Source organism: Ooceraea biroi, chromosome 9 (assembly GCF_003672135.1).
Source record: "Ooceraea biroi isolate clonal line C1 chromosome 9, Obir_v5.4, whole genome shotgun sequence".
Lineage (NCBI taxonomy): Eukaryota > Metazoa > Arthropoda > Insecta > Hymenoptera > Formicidae > Ooceraea > Ooceraea biroi.
Genome location: NC_039514.1, coordinates 13,086,032 through 13,108,803, shown reverse-complemented (window position 1 = coordinate 13,108,803; position 22,772 = coordinate 13,086,032). Strand labels below are relative to the sequence as shown.

Here is a 22,772-nt window from a genome sequence, read left to right as displayed (position 1 = left end):
CAACTATTGTAAATTTAAACTTAATGCATAGAATACATTATATATGCACAAATAAAAAAAGGAATATAATACATATGCATAATCCACTTGTGAGTTTAGTTTAAACATTCTCTCTTATCTAATTGCAAAATTAACGCATGTTAATTCTTGATTACCTACATATTGCCGGATATTGGTAAATTAATAAGAAATACCCAAGATTATATGATATACAAGAAATATAATGTTCTGGTTTGTGAAATAAACGCGATGGAATATAGAATATGCCATATTGTTTCAGGATATGCAGTGACAATAATGTCGACAATTCGATAGAGATATTGAACAAATGGATCAGTTCAGAAAGCGAAAAGTATCACTCCCTAAATGTTTATTTGAATGCATCATCGACAGGATTTAGGGATGAGAGGGCGAGTACTGATTGGTCTCCTCACAGATTCGCGCATGTGATAGATCTACGCGAACGAGCACTCAATCATGCGAGACAAATATGGGCAGATTTTATCTGGGTAAGTTCGTGATCTTATAAATAAATATGTAAAAGAAATAATAAAGACAATAAAAATGAAATAATATAAAAGCATAAGATGATAAATTATGGTTCAAGAATAATTGAGTATTATTCGCATGTAATGAATTGAAGCACTATTCAAATCCAAGAGCCTGCATTAATATCTGAATTAATTTCTGAATCCTGCCAAAAACAACTTTTGAAACACTTCTGGAAAACTTTGTATTAATTCTTAATGTAGAATTTTTAAATTTGCTAAGTGGATCGGAATAAACTTTCCATTCAACCTAATATATTTGATATATGAGTATCTCTTTACGTGAAAATATTAGATAGTTTAATTCTAAGTTAATGCGATGGAGAATTTTTCATTAATGAACTAATATTTTACTAATTCGCATGCGTATGCAAAGCACAATATTTATTTTATTAATTCGCTTAATTTTCTTCTTTTTCCTTATTTTCTTTTATTATGTGTTACATGTACAGATTTTACAATTTACATTTGCATATGGTCTGTTTTTCTCCTGTCGAGTGAGCTATTACAGGATTTTAGGATAATATAAAAATTTATATAATTTTATAAATAAAATTGTTCAAATGTGTATATTCAAATGCATTCAGTTATCCACACTTATAACTGATCAGAGATTAGATCGAAAAAACGGAAGAACAAAAACTTGTTTACAGATGTTGGATGCAGATGTTTTTCTGATTAATCCAAGCACTTTGCGCAAATTGGTCCATAAGGAACACGTCGTTGCGGCGCCTTTACTGAAATCGGATGGCATGTATAGTAATTTTTGGGCTGGCATGACGGCAGAACATTATTATGTGCGTACGGATCTCTATGAGCCGATCTTGTTTCGCGAGAAAACAGGATGTCATCACGTACCAATGGTTCATACCGCAGTCCTTGTAGATTTAAGAACCCGCGAGTCCGATCTTCTATCCTACAGAGCCGATAAATTGAACGCTTATGATGGACCCCAAGATGATATTATAACTTTCGCTGTAGGAGCGAATAAATCTGGTAAATATATGTTCATTCTACGCGCTTAATCGATTCAAAATACGCGCAATATCGTCGGGTAAGTTTCCAGGTGTGTAGTTAACTTCAATTTTGTTAAATTAAAAAATTTGAGTCCTCTTGAGTGCAAATTGTCTAGGAAGGTTTTTTCTATCTTACGCATTTTCCGCATATTACTCATATTATACATTTGTTGTGTAGGTGTACCATTGTTCGTTTGTAACGACGAAGTCTATGGTTTCGTCACGGTGCCTTTGGAGAACGACGAGACTATCATGGAAGATATACAGCGATTAACCAACATAAAGACGGAAATACTGGGTAAGTGTGTTTTTGTGTGAGTAAGATTAATGAATTTAATAAATAAATAAGTTATTGTATATAAATATTGTGCAGCGTTCAGCGACCTGCCTTTGTCGGACGATCTAAAGGAATTTGTGAGGTATCCTGAGAAAGACACGCTAGGTTTAGATCACGTCTATATGATAAATCTATTGAGACGACCGGAGAGGCGCAAAAGAATGTGGCGACTATTCAATGAACTCGGTATTCAAGCGGAGACTATCGACGCTATAGATGGCAGGTAAGTCAATAATACAAACAGAAATATTTCGTTATAAAGGTAAAAATATACATTCGTAATTAAAAAGTCCTTAAGATTTATACGCATGATTCAACCCTACCGTTCCATCTTGAGCAAGTTTTTGTTTTTAAAGCGCAATACAATTCCGTGATTCTTGAGCCTAAATTTTTACAGTTCTACTGATTGTAAAATGAATAGCATGAAATGTAAAAAATGGAGTGAGAATTAATGTGTGTTACACCGAGATTTTCTCATGATGCGTTTCAATGCACTGGACACGTAGAGCAAACAATTGTACTTATACATATATCGAGACTAAGAATATTGAGAATATTGAAGAATATATCTTCAAATCGCATTTATGTATGGTTAACAATATACTGACAATGAGTCGTGATCATTGTAGTTACGTTGAGATAAAAAGAGACGAAGAAGTAAAAAAAAGAGAAAATAGAAACTAACACTCTGACTTCTAATTTGTTATTAGAACAAATTAGAATTGTTGTAGTCGGTATTTCGCATTGTTAACTGTCTCGTATTTACACGATTAAATAACTATATAAAGTAAGCGAGCAGTAAGAACATATTTTTGCAACGCGTCTCTCTTTCTCTCTTTTTCTGTCTCTCACTCGCATATTATGTGATTTATACGACCGTGTTGCCATATTCATGTATATTGTATCCTGCGCACGTGTACGTGCTTCCATTCCGCGCTTTCCGTACGCTTATGTTGTACGATAATCGACACGTGCCATTTCTTGAGTGCGATTGTCGGCTTTCTTCGCTGCTATACATTCTACTGATCCCTCGGTTGGCGGTGAAACGAGTGATTGTTGTCCAGTGACATAAAGCGTTGTGCATTCGCTTGGTGGCAGCCTGATAAATAATGCATGTCATTATCTTATTCATGAATTTTGATTGATTAAACTGGTATAGTTCTTGCAATGATATCTATTTTTAAATAATAGTTGGTATACAATATCATCGATTTACCTGAATCTCATGCATTCGGGCAGCGTATATAATGGGATTGACCAAGGTCTTCAGGATGATAAGACCGTTGATCACAGTGTAAATGAAGAACATGGCACGCGCCGATACCAAATTGAATTGAAATACGCAATCGTCACACACCAGTACATATATCATTACTCCGGGCATCCAACCAATTACGAAGCTCCCTTAAAAACCATGAATGACAGTAGTAACATTGAAATTCAACGCAAATACAGATTTTGAACAACGCTTAATAACATACTTAATCGTATTTGCCGTGTTAGAATTTTTTATATTGTATAATTATATATTTATAGTGATTAAGTACAATTATAAAGGATAATTATTAATATTGTACAGTGGAGAATTTTTTCTCGCCGCCATACTTGCAATTTTCGATGCAAGTTTTTCATCTTACCAAGTATGTACAAAGTTGTTTGAACAGCTTTAACGTTTTGCGCCATTTGCCTGGTATTATTGCGCAACGTTTCTAATGATCTTCCGCGAATAGTAGATCCCGCTCTGCGGAAACGAAGCCTCGCAGCTTGATGTCTCTTTACTATATAAAATATATGGATGTAAATGCAAACCATGAGAGCGAACGGTCCGAAAAAGAGACTGCTGAATACTATTCGAAATTGTCTGTGAGATAGGAACCTGGAAATAGGATGTGAAAATTTTATTAAATATGTTCAATCAAGTTGAACTTATTTTTGCATATAATTTACATATACTTATACTTTGATATAAAATAGCAGACTAGATTTTCAATATGCTCTGGTTATCAAAATATTTGATGTGAACATTACAACTTCCTTTGTCGAAGAATATTTCATTGCGATAATCAAGCAATTGTAATAATAATTTTTCTATTTACCTTAAAACATTTTCTTTCATAATTTCATTAAAATGTAGACTTGACAGAAAATTCCTTCTAAATAAAAGAAACGTGGAAATGTGGAAAAAATGTGGAATATATTCTTACACGGTACTTTTAACGGTATTATTACACTTACGTAATTTTCTTGCATTCCTCGGATTGGAAACCATCATCTTTAATCAGATTAAAGTACAACGTGAAGAAAGAAATTGGTAGCACCCAAAGTAAAACCAGCAGCACCGTGGTATTCCTAATAGGAAAAATCAATACAATCATCTTGATCAAGAGCTTTTCTTTAAATCAAAAGTAGATGATATTGTGTTATATTACCTGTATGTCATTATCGAAAGATAGTGAAGAGGTTTAAGAATACCCAAGTAATGATTGATAGCCAAAGCCATCAAGTGAAATACAGTAATGATCACGCTACCCAGTCTCACAGCTTCAAGTGCCAGTAAAAAACAGTCCATACCTGAAAGCACGTGATCAGGTTCTGCGATTAATTTTCTTACCTATACAGCAAGTTTGTTGCAAGAAAAATAATGAATTTTGAAGACCTAATTAGGAGTTTTTATATTGAAGATAAGTTGTTGAATCATTTAAACTTTGCCAAGCTGCGTGTACAGTACATTTATTCGTTCTTCTAACAAATGATTTAATTGAAAGTAATTCGTATTAACGAAATCTCTTACCTTCCAATTTAATTCCAAGACCATTAGGTATAAAACTATTCATGATTAGTCCTATACCCAGAGCAGTGCTTGAGAAAGCATCTGCGCCTGCAAGTGCGAAATCATCATCAAATATAATTCTCTCTTTTATGATAGAAACATGAGAATGTGCAAATTTTAATATTAAATTTAGAGAAATTAAAAATGTTAAATGTCATTAAATGTAGGAAATTATTTTAGGAATTTTGTTAACATACAGGGTGAGGCACCTAAAACAGGCCACCTGAATATCTCGGTTGTTATTGGTGATAGAAAAAAATGTGTCAGACCAAACTTGCATGCTTTCGAGGGACACATAATTTGTTCTAAATAATTTTTTATTAGGTGGACGCCTAGAGGTCATATGAAGATCAACTTCGTTTTTTTAAATGGTATGATATGTTGTTTTACGTACCATCTAGTAGAGCGTTTGAAGATGCGCACATTGATCTACGGGTCAAAATCATTCAAAGTCACTGAAGGCCAACTGCAAGGGAAAATAATTTACTTTATATTGCCTAGAGTTCTCTGCTATTAAAAATACTGTAAACTCAGAAATGAAAAAGTTCTAGCCCTTAGAAACTTTTTCTTTTTCCGCGAAGTTCTGAGTTGTTGTTATCATTATTTTTTATATTGCCTAGAGTTCTCTGCTATTGAAAATACCGTAAATTCAGAAATGAAAAAATTCTAGCCGTTAGAAATGTTTTCTTTTCCGAGAAGTTCTGAGTTGATGATATCATTATTTTTTATATTGCCTAGAGTTCTCTGCTATTGAAAATACCGTAAATTCAGAAATGAAAAAGTTCTAGCACTTAGAAATTTTAGCCTTCAGTGACCTTGAATGATTTTGATCCGTAGATTAATGTGCGCATCTTCAACCGCTCTACTAGATGGTACTTAAAAAAACATATCATACCATTTAAAAAAACGAAGTTGATCTTCATATGACCTCCACGCGTCCATCTAATAAAAAAATTATTTAGAACAAATTATGTGTCTCTCGAAAGCATGCAAGTTTGATCTGACACATTGTTTTCTATTACCAATAACAGCCGAGATATTCAGGTGGCCTGTTTTAGGTGCCTCACCTTGTATGTGAGAATGAGCTTTAGTAGTACATGACTATACTGTCCCAGGCTTAGTAAAAATTTAATTTCGGAAGTGAATGTAAATAGTAAATGATGAATCATTATTCTTCGTTTAGTTTCAATTATTTTCTTAATTCTCTTCGTTACTTAACTTCTCAGTCTTACTTTATCATAAGTTAACTTTAAAATTTGGTTGCCAAGGTAGTTAATGTTTGAGAATTAAAGGGATAAAGACAAAACATGACTTATTGAATTTCCATCAAGGGAAAGAAGAGTTAAAAAGAAAGTACGAAGAATGAGATGAGCATAGAAACCCTTCTGTTTATAATGCAGGAAAAAATACAAATTTCACATAAGAAAAGAAAGTAGCTATTAAGGATAGTTTCTATCTGCAAAAACATATCACACACATAGAGCAATTTTATTTATTTTTTGGCGTAGTGGTTTTTAGTGTACTTTTAGTTCGTGAAATAATTGCATAATATTATTACCATACCCGTTAGACTGAGACTGATGTGCAACGTTGGACTGAGTGGACGTTTTATCCAAAATATGCTCATAAGTATTTTGATATTTATGGCTATTGAAATGATACAGAAGAGAATCAGCAGCAGCGTTCCGTACATATATAATACGCTATCAACATTTCCGATCTCATTTAATACATCCGTGCTCTGTGTCGTTCCATTAATCATCGTCATCTTGGTAGATTCTATCGATTCTTCCAATTTCGAACGATAAATTGTATTGACATCTGGGGTTGAAAAATTTAGCACATCGTGTACATGTTGTATTGCCACTATTTCCTCCGGCTGCATAGTATCACTTTTACATTGAGGTTCTTCAATATTGTATTTCTATTTTCAACGATGCTCCCATTTTTTATCTGCATCAGAGAATTTACATATCCAAATTCAATCCAAATTGCATATTTGAAGAAATTGAATGTTTAAAATTTAACAACGCTTCCTGAAAACGGAAATCCATGAAAATGTAAAACTGAAGTTTATTTTTTAAAAGAATGTTAATATCATTTCGTAATTATATTTTATAAATAAAAAAATGTTTTAGCAAATTTCTTTCTCAATTAATTTTATAGTTTGTAATTGTAATACATAGCGTTAAATTCTACGTGTGAATAAAACCGTTACAGAAAGTATCCGATAAAACATTGAAGTCCTGAATTATTTAAAATTATATGTTTTTCTTAATTTTGTACATATCAACGATATATAATATATCCTTATTTCACGTATTCTTATTTTAGGTTCAAACATGAATAACCCATCATGTTTATTTATTAAAATATTGATATGTGCGAGGATGGCAGACATGAGCTGCCGATACTTCTTTCGTTTGCTCGATCCGTCCCCTCGGCCACTTTGAGGGATCCTTCGCCCACTGGAGACCCGAAATTCGAGCTATTCCGGTAGTTAGAAGGCGGTGTAACGCGACAATACACTTTCGTCCCCATCTCACGTTTTTCATTTGACAACCTTCCCCATCGATGAAACCAGCGGATCTATGAAAAATCAATCACGTCATGTTCAGACACCCGGTCGCGGAAAAATTCGCGCGTCAAGCTTACGCATTCGCGACGTGCCGAAAATTTTCCGTTCCCCGATTGTCGTTAATATTCAGACGCGACAATCATCCACTCGAGAAGGGATCATAATTTACGAGAAAATGATTATCCGGACCCAAGAATAAATCTGGCGGTACAAGTCTAATCGGTAAAAAGCAAAGTGCGTCACTCCTTCAAGCTGACGAAAGTTGTCGAGTCGAAGTTCGTATATTCGCCTCATTAAATTTTCACTACACAGTTTTTGTGAGATATTAAAAATAATCTTGATAATTGCAGAAGATCTGATTTTCCTTTGAAAATTTAAAACTCTTGTATCGAATAACACGCGTCAAGATAGATGTCAAAGCAATAATGTATAAAATATAAAACTTATATACAAGTCTTTTATAAATATTTTACTATATTTTAGTGATAGATTCTTTATCTAATGTGCATAATCAATCTATTTTTTTTACATCAGTATCTGAATATCATAAGAATATTATTTATACGTTTCATTATTTAAAAAAGAGGCAAATTTGGCAATAATAACTTGAATATTTTTTCTTTTTCTAATGGAAAAATTAAATTTTCTAATGAAAATATTTATACGATTCATGAAATATTTTATACTTTCGGTGCTGATTATAAGATCTTCTTTTCGTTATATCGATTTTTCGGTGAGGAGAAACGTTGGATGGTTGGAAAACCGAGACGATCCTTAGGACTAAAGGAACAGTATTTCGGGACCAGTGTCTCAAGGGGAAAGAAACTTCAGGGAAGGGAAGATAATAATGTCATTAGCTTGACGTATAGACAACGTAATGACGCAATAAGAGAAAACCATGAACCGCTGATAAATTATTCTGCGACGCTAGCTGGTGCAGAGGAGAATCGATCCTTCACGAATTTTTCCTCAGACGAGAAAACGTGAGAAAATTATTAATGGGCTACCCAAAGCTGCGAATATTTTGAGTTGAATATAATCTGGTATTTGCGCCGTTTTATATATATAAATGATTCGCGCGAGTATGATATAGAAGAGGATAGATCCTCGGCACTTCTCTCAGGCCTAGCGAGAACATTAATAACGGATTAAATTTCGAATGGATAAGATTAATAATGGAAAGTAATAATTAATAATGGTGCGACCACGCAGTAAGTCGTAAATATCTCGTATATACCACTGGAACAAAGGCCGTTTCGCCTTTCGAGCAACTTTTCTGGATCAGCTGCTGATATTTGCGTCACATGTTTATATATATTTCGTACTTTATTTCAAACTTCAGCCAGTTATTGCGTTTCTCATTTGTTTCATGTTAGATGTATTACAGAAATTTTCAACTTTCCAAGTTTTCCATATTTCTTTTATTCTACAGATCAACGTGGATTTGTCTTTCGTGGAAAAAAAATTGAAGGAATAGTGGATTACAAATTTTAAATTACGAGTTCTGAGTTGTAAGAACGATGATCCAGAGGGAATGTCATCAGAATATTACCATGTAAAGATTTTCGTTCGAGATTTATCAGTATGTAACTAATCGTTCGTTTCTTAGATTAATGATATTAATGATAGATTAATTAATTAGGATGTCTAGAAGACTAATAGTAGTAATTTAGAGTTAAATAAGGAGTTTCTCTTAGTTAACTTTAGATTACTAAACTAAGACAAATCTTGCAGACTAATGCCCGATTCCATCAACGTCGCTTAATTTTAACCGTAGTTTAACTCACTCTTCGTCTCTTTTTAACTACCTGCCTTAGAAAGAGACAAAGAGTGAGTTAAACTACGGTTAAAATTAAGCGACGTTGGTGGAATTGGGCCTTAATGTTCTCTTAAGATTTTATGTGCTAATTTGAAAAGTAACGTGCATGATATATTTATAAAAAATATGCTATATTTCTGTATTTATATAGTTACATTTCTCTTCACGTTGCGAATAAATTAATATTATATATAATTTGGTTTTCCTTGGAACGAAAGAGTTGCGTCTTCAGGGGAGAACTGCGGGAAAACTTTCAGGTCTTTAATTTCATTCAAGCTGAGATAAAAGCGAGCAAACAGAATGAGCAAACAACAAGAAAGATTGATCACGAACGATCTTTTACGTCTCTCCATACAAACTAACATACAAGCTTTTCAGTAAGATTTGATACATGAGACACAAGGTATTTCTTGTCGAGAACCGGAATAATTTTTTCTACATAGAGAAATGTAAACACGAACCGTTTTTGCTGATTGATTAAAAAGAAGAAAGAAAATTTTCCGACAAATTACGCTTGAAAGTTGCAGCTATATAAAAAAATTTAACTTTTTAGTTACTGTATGTAATGCTAGAATTTCTAAAAACCACAAAATATGATCCAAAAATAAATTTTGAATCATTTTATTTTTAAATAAGAAATATCATTACATAGCACAATATTTGGGCTCTGCAATAAAACTAAAATGTAATGTTGTTTAGAATTCTAAATTGTCGCACATTTTCTTAATATTTTCCTTACTCCACATATGCTTTTTAGATTTAAAAATACAAGTACTTTATTACTATGCAGTGTATAACTTTGCTTAGTTTACGTGTCTTGACGTAATAAAACAAAAAAAGTATGAACGATAATAAGTTTAATTAGCCGTTAATAATTGAGGGTTCTTGTGAAAAAATTAATCATTAGCAACAAAAACTATCATATAGGGAACCACACGAATATTGTAAGATATAATAGAAAAAAAAGTTATCAAGAAAATGCTAAAAGGAAAGTATACACAACGATATCTTCTTACGTGCAATTATGACGATTAAAGGGAAGAAACACTCGCTATTTCTAAAAATAAAATTGAACAAATATACATGAATAGATTCTTTGAAAAGTATTCTTCAAAAAATGCATGTAAAGAATACAAAATGAAAATATAGTAATGAAAAGATACCTGTGTATATAAATAATATACAGATATACATGTAAACAAAAGTATTTTATGAATTAATATAATAATCAACAATATTCAATAATAATTTAATGATTATATTGATTAGACAGCAAAGTATACATTTCGCCGAGAAAATCTCTATATCAGAATCAACCAATCGTTGATTTATGCGAAATTCGACATACGAATATATCTCGAATATATTTTCATATCTCGAGTCTCCCTCGATATCTCAGGAGTCATGTACCCGGATTTATGAGTAATAATTCTTTTGGATCCTTGCGGTTCCATGGAGAAGATGTCTCGGAGAATCGGTCGGTTCCCTAAATTCCCGTATTAAATTTCAGAAAGCTTGACGATGTCATCCCCTGCAACCCGCAGACTCTACCCTTCCTTTTAGTCCCATTTCACTTTTGTAATGCCGCACGTCTCGCGTGGGTGATAAATACCCTTCCAAAGTCAATGTTGCGTTTACGGAGGAATCGATAGACTTCGACTTTGCTTCTTCGATGCGTAAAATGTGCACGTTGTAATGTGCGATTCAGCAAGCATAAAGAATGATAATACAGAAATTCAGGCAATTTTAGGCCACGATTTTACGATTTTGCGGCTCTTGGTGGCTCACTTTACTCGTGGATTCGAATAGTGACATTAATTAAAAATACACATTACTCTTCAAGAAAATTAAATTCGAAACGCGACGAATATATGTATATGTATCCAAGTTTGAACACGAACAGTTGCAATTGTTTGCTCTAAACACGATTTTTATATCAGTGTGATATGAGAAACGCAATATAACGTAAAGAATAATGTTACAAGTAATATAACTGAATTTGTTAAATTAATTATTATTTACTTTCTATAGAAATAGTTATTAAAGTGCAGTATGCGTTATTATGCACTGCTTCGAAATAACTTAAGTTATTATATGTTAATTGCATGTTACTTCATTTACTCCTCACTTTTATAGATTTTTCATGTTATTTCTTGATTATTTTTAGCGTCCTTGTTTTTCTTCATTTAAATGCGGGCAATAATATTAATTTTGATAAAATCAGGAATCCGTCTCGTTACGGCTTATGTAACCATTACAAAGCGAAAAGACATGACCCTGTATATTTTGTTTGACACGCGTACAAATCGTCAAATTGACTTTTCCCTTGACATACACGCATGCAAAATTGAGAAGAAATAAGTTATAAATGACCCGATACCAGACCTTCCTCAGATAGCCACAGGCCTTGATTGATCGATCTAACGTTACGTATTTTCTAATGGTTTTATTTGTCGCCTACGCACATCCATCTAGCTCCTAATTACACTTAGGTCGTGTGGTGCAATATCATAATGAGCGGCACGAAAGATATCGTTCGGGTCGTTACGGCTTCCCACGTGCGAACGTGGTTGCGTACGACTTTAGATAAATTGCTGATCTATCACGGTGTATCGACACGAAAGAATCATCGTTTTAGGAAATTAAGAAAAACTAGAATCAGCTTCCAGAATTATCTTTGCGTATCTAGACAGATAGAATCTCTAGGAAGGCAGAATATGCACGGAATTAATTATTTCGGATTACATTTTACGTTCGAATTCATGACACTTGACATTTTGATAAGAAAGAAATTTCTATAATCTCTTCCCACATAACGCTATTCACTATGAAAGATGTACATACAGGGTGAGGCACCTAAAACAGGCCACCTGAATATCTCGGCTGTTATTGGTGATAGAAAAAAATGTGTCAGACCAAACTTGCATGGTTTCGAGGGACACATAATTTCTAAATAGTGTTTTATTAGGTGGACGCGTAGAGGTCATATGAAGGTCAACTCCGTTTTTTTAAATGGTATGATGTTTTTTTTACGTACCATCTAGTAGAGCGTTTGAAGATGCGCACATTGATCTACGGGTCAAAATCATTCAAGATCACTGAAGGCCAACTGCAAGGGAAAATAATTTACTTTATATTCCTTAGAGTTCTCTGCTATTAAAAATACCGTAAACTCAGAAATGAAAAAGTTCTAGCCCTTAGAAATTTTTTCTTTTTCCGCGAAGTTCTGAGTTGTTATCATTATTTTTTATATTGCCTAGAGTTCTCTGCTATTGAAAATACCGTAAATTCAGAAATGAAAAAGTTCTAGCCGTTAGAAATGTTTTCTTTTCCGAGAAGTTCTGAGTTGATGATATCATTATTTTTTATATTGCCTAGAGTTCTCTGCTATTGAAAATACCGTAAATTCAGAAATGAAAAAGTTCTAGCCGTTAGAAATGTTTTCTTTTCCGAGAAGTTCTGAGTTGATGATATCTATATTTTTTATATTGCCTAGAGTTCTCTGTTATTGAAAATACCGTAAACTCAGAAATGAAAAAGTTCTAGCACTTAGAAATTTTAGCCTTCAGTGACCTTGAATGATTTTGACCCGTAGATCAATGTGCGCATCTTCAAACGCTCTACTAGATGGTACGTAAAAAAACATATCATACCATTTAAAAAAACGAAGTTGACCTTCATATGACCTCTACGCGTCCACCTAATAAAAAACTATTTAGAACAAATTATGTGTCCCTCGAAACCATGCAAGTTTGGTCTGACAAATTTTTGTCTATCACCAATAACAGCCGAGATATTCAGGTGGCCTGTTTTAGGTGCCTCACCCTGTATATACGTTTTTACATGACCATTAATATACAGGGTGTCTGAGTCCACCCGTACATGCCGAATATTTTGATAACTGAGCGTGACAGATAAAAATGTTTTAATCAAAAGTTGTAGGGCTTTAACAATTACATGAAATGGTGATACATATTTGACCTTGACAGCAGTTATGCAGGAAGTCTCAAGGTCAACTTTAAAATCTTAAATGGAAACTCCCATTTTTTATTATATCATCTTCTTCTACCAATTAATTGGAACAACTTTTCTCTGAAACATGTTTTCTGAAAATGCCTCCATTGACCTTGACATGTATTTGAAATAAAAACTACATTTTGAAATAAAAAAGTCTCGCTCTTAACATAATCCAGAACTAACGACGAGGACGTGGCGAGTTTCTAGTTCCATGTTTTTTCTTAATTTAAAAAATTGTAATGTTTTTAAAATGTTTTCAGTGGTACGGCCAAAAAAACGGAAAAATAATTAATAGACATAGTGATACCAAATACTATGTTACACAAACCAATTATGAATACGTAAAAGCATTTTAAAAAAACTGAAATAGCTGTCCCGTATTTGGGACAGCTATTTCAGTTTTTTTTAAATGCTTTTACGTATTCATAATTGGTTTGTGTAACATAGTATTTGGTATCACTATGGAGGCATTTTCAGAAAACATGTTTCAGACAAAAGTTGTTCCAATTAATTGGTAGAAGAAGATGATATAATAAAAAATGGGAGTTTCCATTTAAGATTTTAAAGTTGACCTTGAGACTTCCTGCATAACTGCTGTCAAGATCAAATATGTATCACCATTTCATGTAATTGTTAAAGCCCTACAACTTTTGATTAAAACATTTTTATCTGTCACGCTCAGTTATCAAAATATTCGGCATGTACGGGTGGTCTCAGACACCCTGTATATAACCTGTGTGTATGTGTTGTATTGTACATATACACGTACACACACACTTAATAAATTCGGATCGGTATAATGCATTCCTCATTATGGAGATTCGATCATCATTTCAATCTACAGATGCGATGTTGATGATGCATGATTAAATTTTATACTAATATGTTGTACATTATTATTTTAACAATTGTAATCGGCTAATCAATCAGAATATTTTACACAGTGACTTCGCAATGACCGACTTGCGGATAGAGTTAAGGCGCAGCTAAAAAGAATTAATTGCGAACGTACAATCATGAATTATTATGTAGATCGTTATTTTTCTTGCACGGATTTCTCTTGTAACTTTCACACGTCCCTTATTCAGATATTCAGGAAATATCTGAGTAAGGGACGTGTGAAAGTTACAAGAGAATTTAGGAAATATCTGAGTAAGGAACGCGTAAAAGTTACGAGGAAAATCCGTGCGATATCATAAGGGTATCTCCTGAGCGGTACTAAAAATATTCTAGATACACATACACTGATACAGATATGACAGTAGCTACGTAGTATATCTGAACATATTTCATGCTCTCTGCCTCTCTCTCTTTTTCTTTGTTTCCTCACAAGAGAGGAATACTTGAGGGATATCGCGATTTCTTGACCAAGTAAATCTTGACAATATCACACAAGTTTCTTCTCGCGATGTGGGACGCGCGCTTTCAAAAGTCACTAGTGTATACGATAATAACATAAAAAGTTGTGAATTACTACCAACTTGTATTTTCAAGATAAAGCAGAAGTTCTAGATTAACTTTTCTCGGGGAAACAGAGTCTGCTTACGCGCCCTTTCTCCACTCACACAATTAATCCGCGCACCGTTAAAATATATCATAGTATTCTCAGGTTTTCTTGTTGTATCAACGATAAGAAAGATTGATGCTTAGTTTGCTGCTCAGCAAGCTCCAACAGCCGGCGGGAAAGTTTCCTCTTTTCGTTTTGCTTTAACTTCCGTCCGACGCGCAGCGAGATATCATCGACACGTGTTGCGCCTCATATGATCAACGAACTTGAAGAGGGGTCGATCTCCTTTCGTCCTTTGCCGCCTGATAAAATTAGGGTGCCATTCGTCACGACGAATGGGAACACGATCGCTTTCGCTTTCGGAAAAAAAGTGCGAAAGTATGAAAGAAAGAAGAAAAAAAGAGAGACAAAGTGGCGAATTGTTCGCAAAAGATCTCGAGCTTTATCGCTATCCTCTTGTGCGTGCGTGCGATGAATGACCAAAATTGTTCACGTGTCGCGACACATGCGATAAAACATTTTTGCTGAATCATTGGATCATATCAACGAAATGGAATGGGCGACTATTTGCTTTTATTCATCAAAGCAAATGTACCGGCAATATGAGTGAAATATGCGCTTATGCCGGAAACTACAACGCTTGCGGTTCTTCGTTAATCTATGAATTTCTATTATGTTATCTTATAATGTGAACAGTATTCTCCTCGCCTTGCGGGCTTCTATCATATTAGTTTTAACGTCCGAATCTCCCTGAAAAATTAGACTCCATCGTTTTCTGTCGAGTAATCAATGATACTAATGGTTGTTAATTCATTAATGATAATACAATAAATCAGCAACTATTGGTGCTTGAGGTTGTATTTCTCAACAAGAAACGGTTGAATCTCATTTTTCAAAGAGGTTTCATTAATAAATCAACAACTATCGTTAATCGAAAACAAGACTCTTTTCGTAAACTAAGTTTGAGGAAAGAGAAGAATATACTTTTGCTTCAAAGAGTTTGTAACAAAAACTTTTTCCTCTATCATCTGCTAAAAATATTTTCTGAAATTCTATTCAGATGACCCACTGATTCCACCTGGAACAGGCAAAGTTTCACATAAATGGGAATTAGAGTGCTGTTTGCTTTAGCGAGGATAAACGATCACGCAGGCTCTCGATCGTCGGAATTGACAAAGTGTCTTTGATTTGCCAACTTAGGTATATAAGTCTCGTGAAAGCTCTTTCTGGAACAATTGCGTTACGCTTACATACGTTATTCGAGTCGACTTTATTCAAAATTAGAATTTTTTTCTTAAACCAGACGACGCACATATAAACCGCAAGAATCATGTTTTCCTTTTTAGAAGTGCAATATTTCGCATTTATGAATAAATTTGATTATTGATTATTATCTTTAGTTTCACACCTAATATATAATAATTCATAATCAATAGTCAATGAAGCACTAAGATTAGAACAATTTTCCTTAACATGATAATCAATAAAAATTTACAAATGAAGAATTAAAAATAGAATATAATAAGCACGTATTAATAACGAAATAATTTTTATCGGCACCATGCACATATTACACAAACGCACATATATAGATGCATGTACGTACATATGCACACACGACAGGCACATGTAACACACATACCTATGCGTAAAATTTTCCTTCGCATTTGTTGAGATATTTTTGTCTTTAATGTCAATCTTATACAATTTTAATTACACGATTATATATTCTTTTTTCCTCTTGATTAAAATGCGATGCGATATCGAAGGGATGGAGGTCGGTGACGGACTAAAGGATTTTCGCATGCTGTCCGGCCTGAGTCCTTTTGAAATTTACCACGCGCAGGCCCATTGCTCAGGCGCAGAATGCGGATGTATCGTATGGAAAATACACTGTGACGTAAGAAATAAAAAAAAGGGACCGATCCCTTAACACACATCGATAAGCGTCGATGGCGCGGAAGATTAAAATGTACCTACGCGCATTCGTTATCGTCAGGTGTTCTTGAAGATATTTAAAGTTTGTAAACGACCAATATCGCATTATTGCGTTCTGGGCTTGATACATACGATGTCGCATTTCTGTTGAAAAATTACATTCTTTAGTAAATTTCATGCGAAATTTGGTTTAACAGAATTGTAATTGTAATCAGAATCAGCTACGAAGTGTATAAATGCGTTGAAAAACGAATGTAATTAAATAATACTCAGTTATGTGTTATTATAATATTTTAATATTACGTCAATGTTACATCGATTTATTCAATTAAATAATACTCAGCTATGTGTTATTATCATATTTTAATATTACGTCAATGTTACATTAAAGAGAAGAAAAAAATTTATTCATACACACTCTTTAATTCTAAGATCCTAAGGAATCCCAATGAACATTTTCTCTAAGAAAAGACGCGTGTATATATATATATATATATATAATAATCTATTAAAAATTATCGTTACAAAAAAGATAAAAGAACACCAAATGTGATTTAGATAATGTTTTAATATCACTATTTTTATGGAAAATTATCTCACGTACGTGGCGCTAATTATCTAATGTAAACATTAGATAAATACTATGCTTTTAGATATATGATTTTATAGAAACAATTTCCATTATCATACCTCATCGCTTATTCATCACGTCAGTCAATATACTGTTAGACTCAGCTGCAAGCGATGTCAGCACAATTTTGTAATAGAAATTTCAGGCGTATAAAAATCTTTTTATCAATAATCTCTTAAAAATTTTGTGAAAAACTAAAATTTAACACTTTTGGACTTCGCATTATAGTATCTTCATTCATGGAGCACATAGAGCGAGTACAAACAAATGTTTGTTACATGATCCGTTATCAATTAAGTTTGTTATAGGAGCTCCATCAGTCTAGCCGTTGTTGAGAGTTTGAGAAAATTTATGAAGCTCTCAGCTTCATAACCCGACTCCGTGTTAATTACATGTAGTTTCTTGATTCTTGATTCTCCTTGCTATACATCGGTGTGTGGAAAGCTCTAGTTCGTTGGTTAATTTCATTCACAGAGAGGAAGCGGAATATATATGGCGTGACCTCGCACTAACGATCAGAGTTAAGCTCAGACCGAAGAACAAGATAACTTCTCCCCGCTTGCGTGTGTCTTTCCTTTCGGTCCATTTCCTGATGGTATCTCGAAGCCATCGACAGCACAATCGATAGGACTTAACAGGATACCACGAGAACGGGTTGATTCCAGTTGCGCTTATCCGCACATAAAATTTTTTAACTTCGCTTAATTGTGTTTTAATTGTACTTCTAATTATTCAGAAATTATAAGAGTTTAACGACTTTTGTCTCTGCTCTCGGCCTACCGAATCGCGTCTTTCTTATCGCGTAATCTCTTCATGGAATTTCTGCAAAAAATTTATAATATCGTCTTGGAAAAATAGGATCTTTATTTTACATGTTTTATGCCTTATAAGTATCGAATATGTAGAAGTTGAACGTTGTGAAGTTACAAGACCTTATTTTTTGAACTCTCTTTTGGCAGCTTTCGAATATCGTATAATTTATAACTTGGGGATAAAAAAGAATATATTTCCTCCTTCCCTTAAATCTCATTACGTATTGACATTATATTTTCAAAAAAGTATATCGGGAATAATCGTGCCATCGATATTCAGCATAAAATCCAACTTTGGGAAGACGTGTAGCAATTATTTTAATACGTTTCACAAATATTGTCAGTCGAAGGTTAATCGATTATAAACGTATTCTTTAGAACAGAGGATGGTTCTAATGGGAAAAGAGAGCTGTACAAGCGAAACTTCTTTTATAAAGTTACCGTCATTTTTAAGTATTTCGCACATATATCATAAAATATAAAAACTTGACATAATTTAATCCCAAAACAGGGTTTCTGTATCCCTTTTTCCACCGTCATCGTCCAGCATTCTATTATTTTCTTCTGATGTTACGATCATTTCTCAAAGTAAAATACCCTGGGATCGCGCGCGAGACCTCAGCATGACACGTCGGGATTAAGATTCCGTCGAGAGAGAAGGACGGAACAGTCGAAACGTCACTTTTCATTCGAAAGCGAGAGACGTAAGATTAATACGGGAGGTACGATGCCACCAGCCCGGGTTTCGCAGAGTAAGCATGACGAGCACGGGACGTCGCATAAAACTTAATCGAAGCGCTACGAATAACACCTCCGAAGATAAATCTTCCTCACGGTAGTGAGTTCGGAGGCGTATATAACATCCAGATTGACCGAACGTAATTTTCGCTACCCCAATGCGTGTCACTAACACGTTCTCCTGCCTTTATGGCCGCCTATTTCTGGACTGTGGTTCTTTCCTCGTATTACTTCCGTCAGTGATTTTCGCCGGATAACGTGAACATTAGTACGGCCACAGGTGGTACGCTGTCTGTTTTGCGTCACTGATTTCGTCGGATAACGTGGATAGTAGTACGGCCACAGGTGATATGTCGTCTGTCGCGAGATCGATATCAGTGACCACGTGGTGTAAATTACGACGAAAAATCACGTGGCTACCGTTATTTTCTGGATTCTTTGAATTCTCATTCTGAGATTTTTAATAAAGTATAGGGACCGTCTTTCTCTTTTTCGATTGCTTCTGCTAATGTTTAACTGAACGCGATATGAATTGCCTCTTAACTTTGGATTTAATTTAATGGAATAAAAATCAAGAATGCGTCCTCGAGTATTATATCTGTTTGTCGTGATATTCAAGAAAGAAAGAATTTATATTACCAATTTTCTGTAACATGTTAACCAATATAAAAAATGCAAGATAATATTGCACGAGTAATACATCTTCTCCTTTATATTTCCATACATTTACCGCTACTTGACGAAATTTCAATATTTCACAAGAAAATCGAAGTATGATATCATAAAGGAATCGTATTGCCTAATGATACGTAATAATCACGAGGGGACATTCACTTTTGATGCTTTCATAAAACAGATAGCTTCGGAACTCGGCGAATTTCCTGCGACACAATGTGTTCGCCATAGCGTTATCGGTAATGACATTCGTGGTGAATTGAACAATTTCGAGATCGGTGCTGATAGACAACACGATAGCGATACCGTAGCCTCGGTATCTTGGCTCGTTTCGTTCCAGGCAAATTTGGCGAGCGAATTCTCTTGATCATAATCCACCCGGCATGCTGGGCTTTAACGGGATTTCCATGATACCCTCGCTTTTATAATCCCCAGCTTTTATTTGATAGAAATGGCGGGCGCCATACACCCGCGAGCGTTCTCGTCGGTCGCTCGGCAAGTCCTTGCAAAAATGTTTCGCCCAATCCGAATTCGTGTGGATGCTTACGCACTTTTTAAAATGCTATTTCTCTCGTATATCACTTTGCCGTTTGACGTTTATTCGCTTCGCAAAGTTATGGTGATGTAAGCTAGCATAAAAGAGTAAACAGACGTCGATATTGAAGGATCATAGCACATCCCTCATGTACTCTTGCATAATCAGTGGGTATCTTCCTTTTGGATATGACTCCCTTCTTTACCTTCGGATATAAATTTTTATTTGATACTTGTTTCTCTGATACAAGGCACCTGAAAGTAGAGACTAATACAAGTTATTATGTACTCGAAATGAATTAATTATCGTCTATACTGTTTTATTCTGATTTTATAAATGCATACAACAATCTCTCATCCTTTTTCTCTTTTTATATATGGTAAATTTGTGAATTAATAGCAATTATTTTTCATCGAACAAGTGTATGAAATAACGTCTAGTTGTTTCAATTTTATCAAACATTTTATCAAGTTATGAATTAACAACATTAAAGATCAATTAAATCCTGTATATAGACTTTGACGAAATACGTTGTCATTAATTACGGTGTGTCTTGACCATGTTGTCTCCAGGAAGTTCTCGTTGGCCCAGCACTCTTCGGGAATATCGTGAACTGTTTTAATATTGCGTTGCTTATCGTTCTAGGGCTCTGAATGAAACTTTTCTAAAGGAATGGGGCGTGATACTGATGCCGGAATATTTGGATCCTTATCACAACAGGTGAGTATCTGAAAGAATTCGGTCAAATTCAATTAAATCAATTTCAACTCGAAGAATGTCTCGAGAGCCAGAGTGGATTAAGTCCCACAATCTGTGGGATCTGTAATCTACGCTGCGTGAAGCCGTATTTCGAGATTCCCTCTAATTCCGTATTCCTCATGTTATCATTAATCTTTCTTCGCGTAGGCCGATGACGATGGGCGAGATCGGCTGCTTCCTCAGCCACTACCTCATATGGCAAAAGGTATTAGTATAATAACGGAATTCTTGAACACGATTACTTGTTGATTGCTGATGAAATCGATATTAGGTGCTGAAACACGGCTACGAAAAAGTTTTGGTGCTGGAGGATGACATCCACTTCGAACCGTTTTTTCGACAGAAAGTCAATTACGTTTTGGTAGAGTTGTCCGACCTCAAGATCAAGTGGGACTTAGTGTAAGTCCTGTAAAATTTATTTTTCAATAATTCTATCGTCTCAACTCGTATTTTATACTCGTAAAAATATAAATACTTGCATCATAATTTAATTCTCCGTTATAATTCTCTCTTACATTTCAACGTAGAGGATTACATCTATCATGTATTTTTATGGCCGGCGCTTACGTTCAAATCACGAAGATATATTTGTCTCGTTTAAAACTAATCTTTCACTTATTTGATTTACAATTTACGAGTGAGTAAACGGTTGCATCAATAATCTGTATTGAGTGAATCGCGTTTAGCTGCTTGTTATTATTTATTCTGAAATTGTGCGGCCTTACTCATGAAACGCAACAAACAGAGATAAATAAAATTCGCGTGACGAAAGTTATTTCTAATAATAAGACAAACGTCGATGTAACCGGGCAATTCGTTACAATCTTATGTTTGCAATCTTACGTTTAGATATGTGGGGAGGAAGAAATTGGTGAAATCGGAGAGTCGACTGAATGGCTCCAAGTTTTTGGTGCGGGCTGGATATAGTTATTGGACACTGGGCTACATGTTGTCGGCGAGCGGAGCGAGGAAATTGGTGGGCGCCATGCCTCTCGGGAAATTAGTTCCCGTCGACGAGTATCTTCCCATACTTTCGGATACGCATCCTAAGTAAGTGAAGTGATTAATGTCCATAATTTCGTAAATCGACCGATGTTCAATTGTTGAATCAGAAGCTTATTGATTTTGCAAATCAATTTCGTGATACGCAAGACCCTCGCAACGTAAAGTGTCATCCTTGATTGTGCATCGCATAATTGCATCCGCGATCAACTTGAGTCAATCTTAATATTCATGCGACGTCTTATGTGTATCACTTTGCAGGGAGCAGTGGGCCGCGCAGTTTCCCACGCGGGACTTGATTGCATTATCGACAAGTCCGCTTCTTGTTTATCCCACGCATTATACCGGCGAGGATGGATACATCAGCGACACGGAGGACTCAAAACTCGTGCTGGACACTTCCGAGTCCGCGAAGTCGGCAGACCGTGATGAACTGTGAGACATCAACGACTGAAAGGGATTTGAAGGAAATGTCTAGTCGAACGAGCCAATTCTCAAGCCATTTTTAAATTGCCTAATAGTGAATTTAAGATTATTTTTAACTGAAATTTTTTTACGTATATACGTTGCCATTACGCTGCCATTATGCTAATTATGTAAGTTCGAAGTTGATACTGATTAAATGTAGAGATATAAACGATACACAATATCTTATTAGGAAAAACGCCATTTAGAGCTTTTCTTGAAGGAATATTCATTTATTCTATCGTACCTACATATATCTATTCGTATATATTATAAATTACGAATACAAACTTTGAGTTTAACAAATGTAACATTCCCACATTCTAACGAATATAAATTAAGGAAATGCAAACTCGTAAAAATACTTGCATGAACTTGGTTAAAAATTAAAAATTGAACGGTCGAACAAAACGTACCAACCAAACACTGCACGAAACGTACATGCAAATGGAACAAACATTTTTATATTTTTATATAACACTAACATTGTGTAGATATAAGATCTTATTCTGTTATGTAAATGTGCCAATGCTATCAAAATATAACAAAATAACAAAAAGTAAAA

At 34.5% G+C, this 22,772-nt stretch overlaps 2 protein-coding genes across 9 annotated transcripts in view; one reads left to right on the top strand and one right to left on the bottom strand.

Moving 5' to 3' along the window:
* Window positions 1–22,772, top strand: part of LOC105277365 (glycosyltransferase 25 family member) — a 25,226-nt gene extending 2,454 nt beyond the window's left edge. For 4 of the 5 annotated variants that reach the window (XM_011335664.3, XM_026972386.1, XM_026972385.1 and 1 more), the window contains 9 exons: window positions 281–509; window positions 1,202–1,544; window positions 1,743–1,862; window positions 1,938–2,124; window positions 20,627–20,701; window positions 20,888–20,945; window positions 21,012–21,139; window positions 21,590–21,790; window positions 22,004–22,181. In XM_011335664.3, the coding sequence (XP_011333966.1) occupies window positions 281–509; window positions 1,202–1,544; window positions 1,743–1,862; window positions 1,938–2,124; window positions 20,627–20,701; window positions 20,888–20,945; window positions 21,012–21,139; window positions 21,590–21,790; window positions 22,004–22,181 (1,519 nt within the window). Of the gene's footprint in view, window positions 1–280; window positions 510–1,201; window positions 1,545–1,742; window positions 1,863–1,937; window positions 2,125–20,626; window positions 20,702–20,887; window positions 20,946–21,011; window positions 21,140–21,589; window positions 21,791–22,003 lie in introns of all 5 variants that reach the window. The other variant, XM_026972384.1, reaches the window with a different exon arrangement.
* The window catches only part of LOC105277363 (casein kinase I), a 47,628-nt gene continuing 27,010 nt past the window's right edge, over window positions 2,155–22,772 (bottom strand). Inside the window, exons 1-8 of one of the 4 annotated variants that reach the window (XM_011335657.3) lie at window positions 16,295–16,426; window positions 6,295–6,684; window positions 4,693–4,779; window positions 4,331–4,472; window positions 4,137–4,250; window positions 3,539–3,777; window positions 3,118–3,305; window positions 2,155–3,000 (exon numbers count right to left, since the gene is read on the bottom strand). In XM_011335657.3, coding sequence (XP_011333959.2) covers window positions 2,770–3,000; window positions 3,118–3,305; window positions 3,539–3,777; window positions 4,137–4,250; window positions 4,331–4,472; window positions 4,693–4,779; window positions 6,295–6,616 — 1,323 coding nt within the window. In that variant the 5' untranslated portion in view covers window positions 6,617–6,684; window positions 16,295–16,426 and the 3' untranslated portion in view covers window positions 2,155–2,769. The other 3 variants (XM_011335658.3, XM_011335659.3, XM_011335662.3) reach the window with 3 other exon arrangements.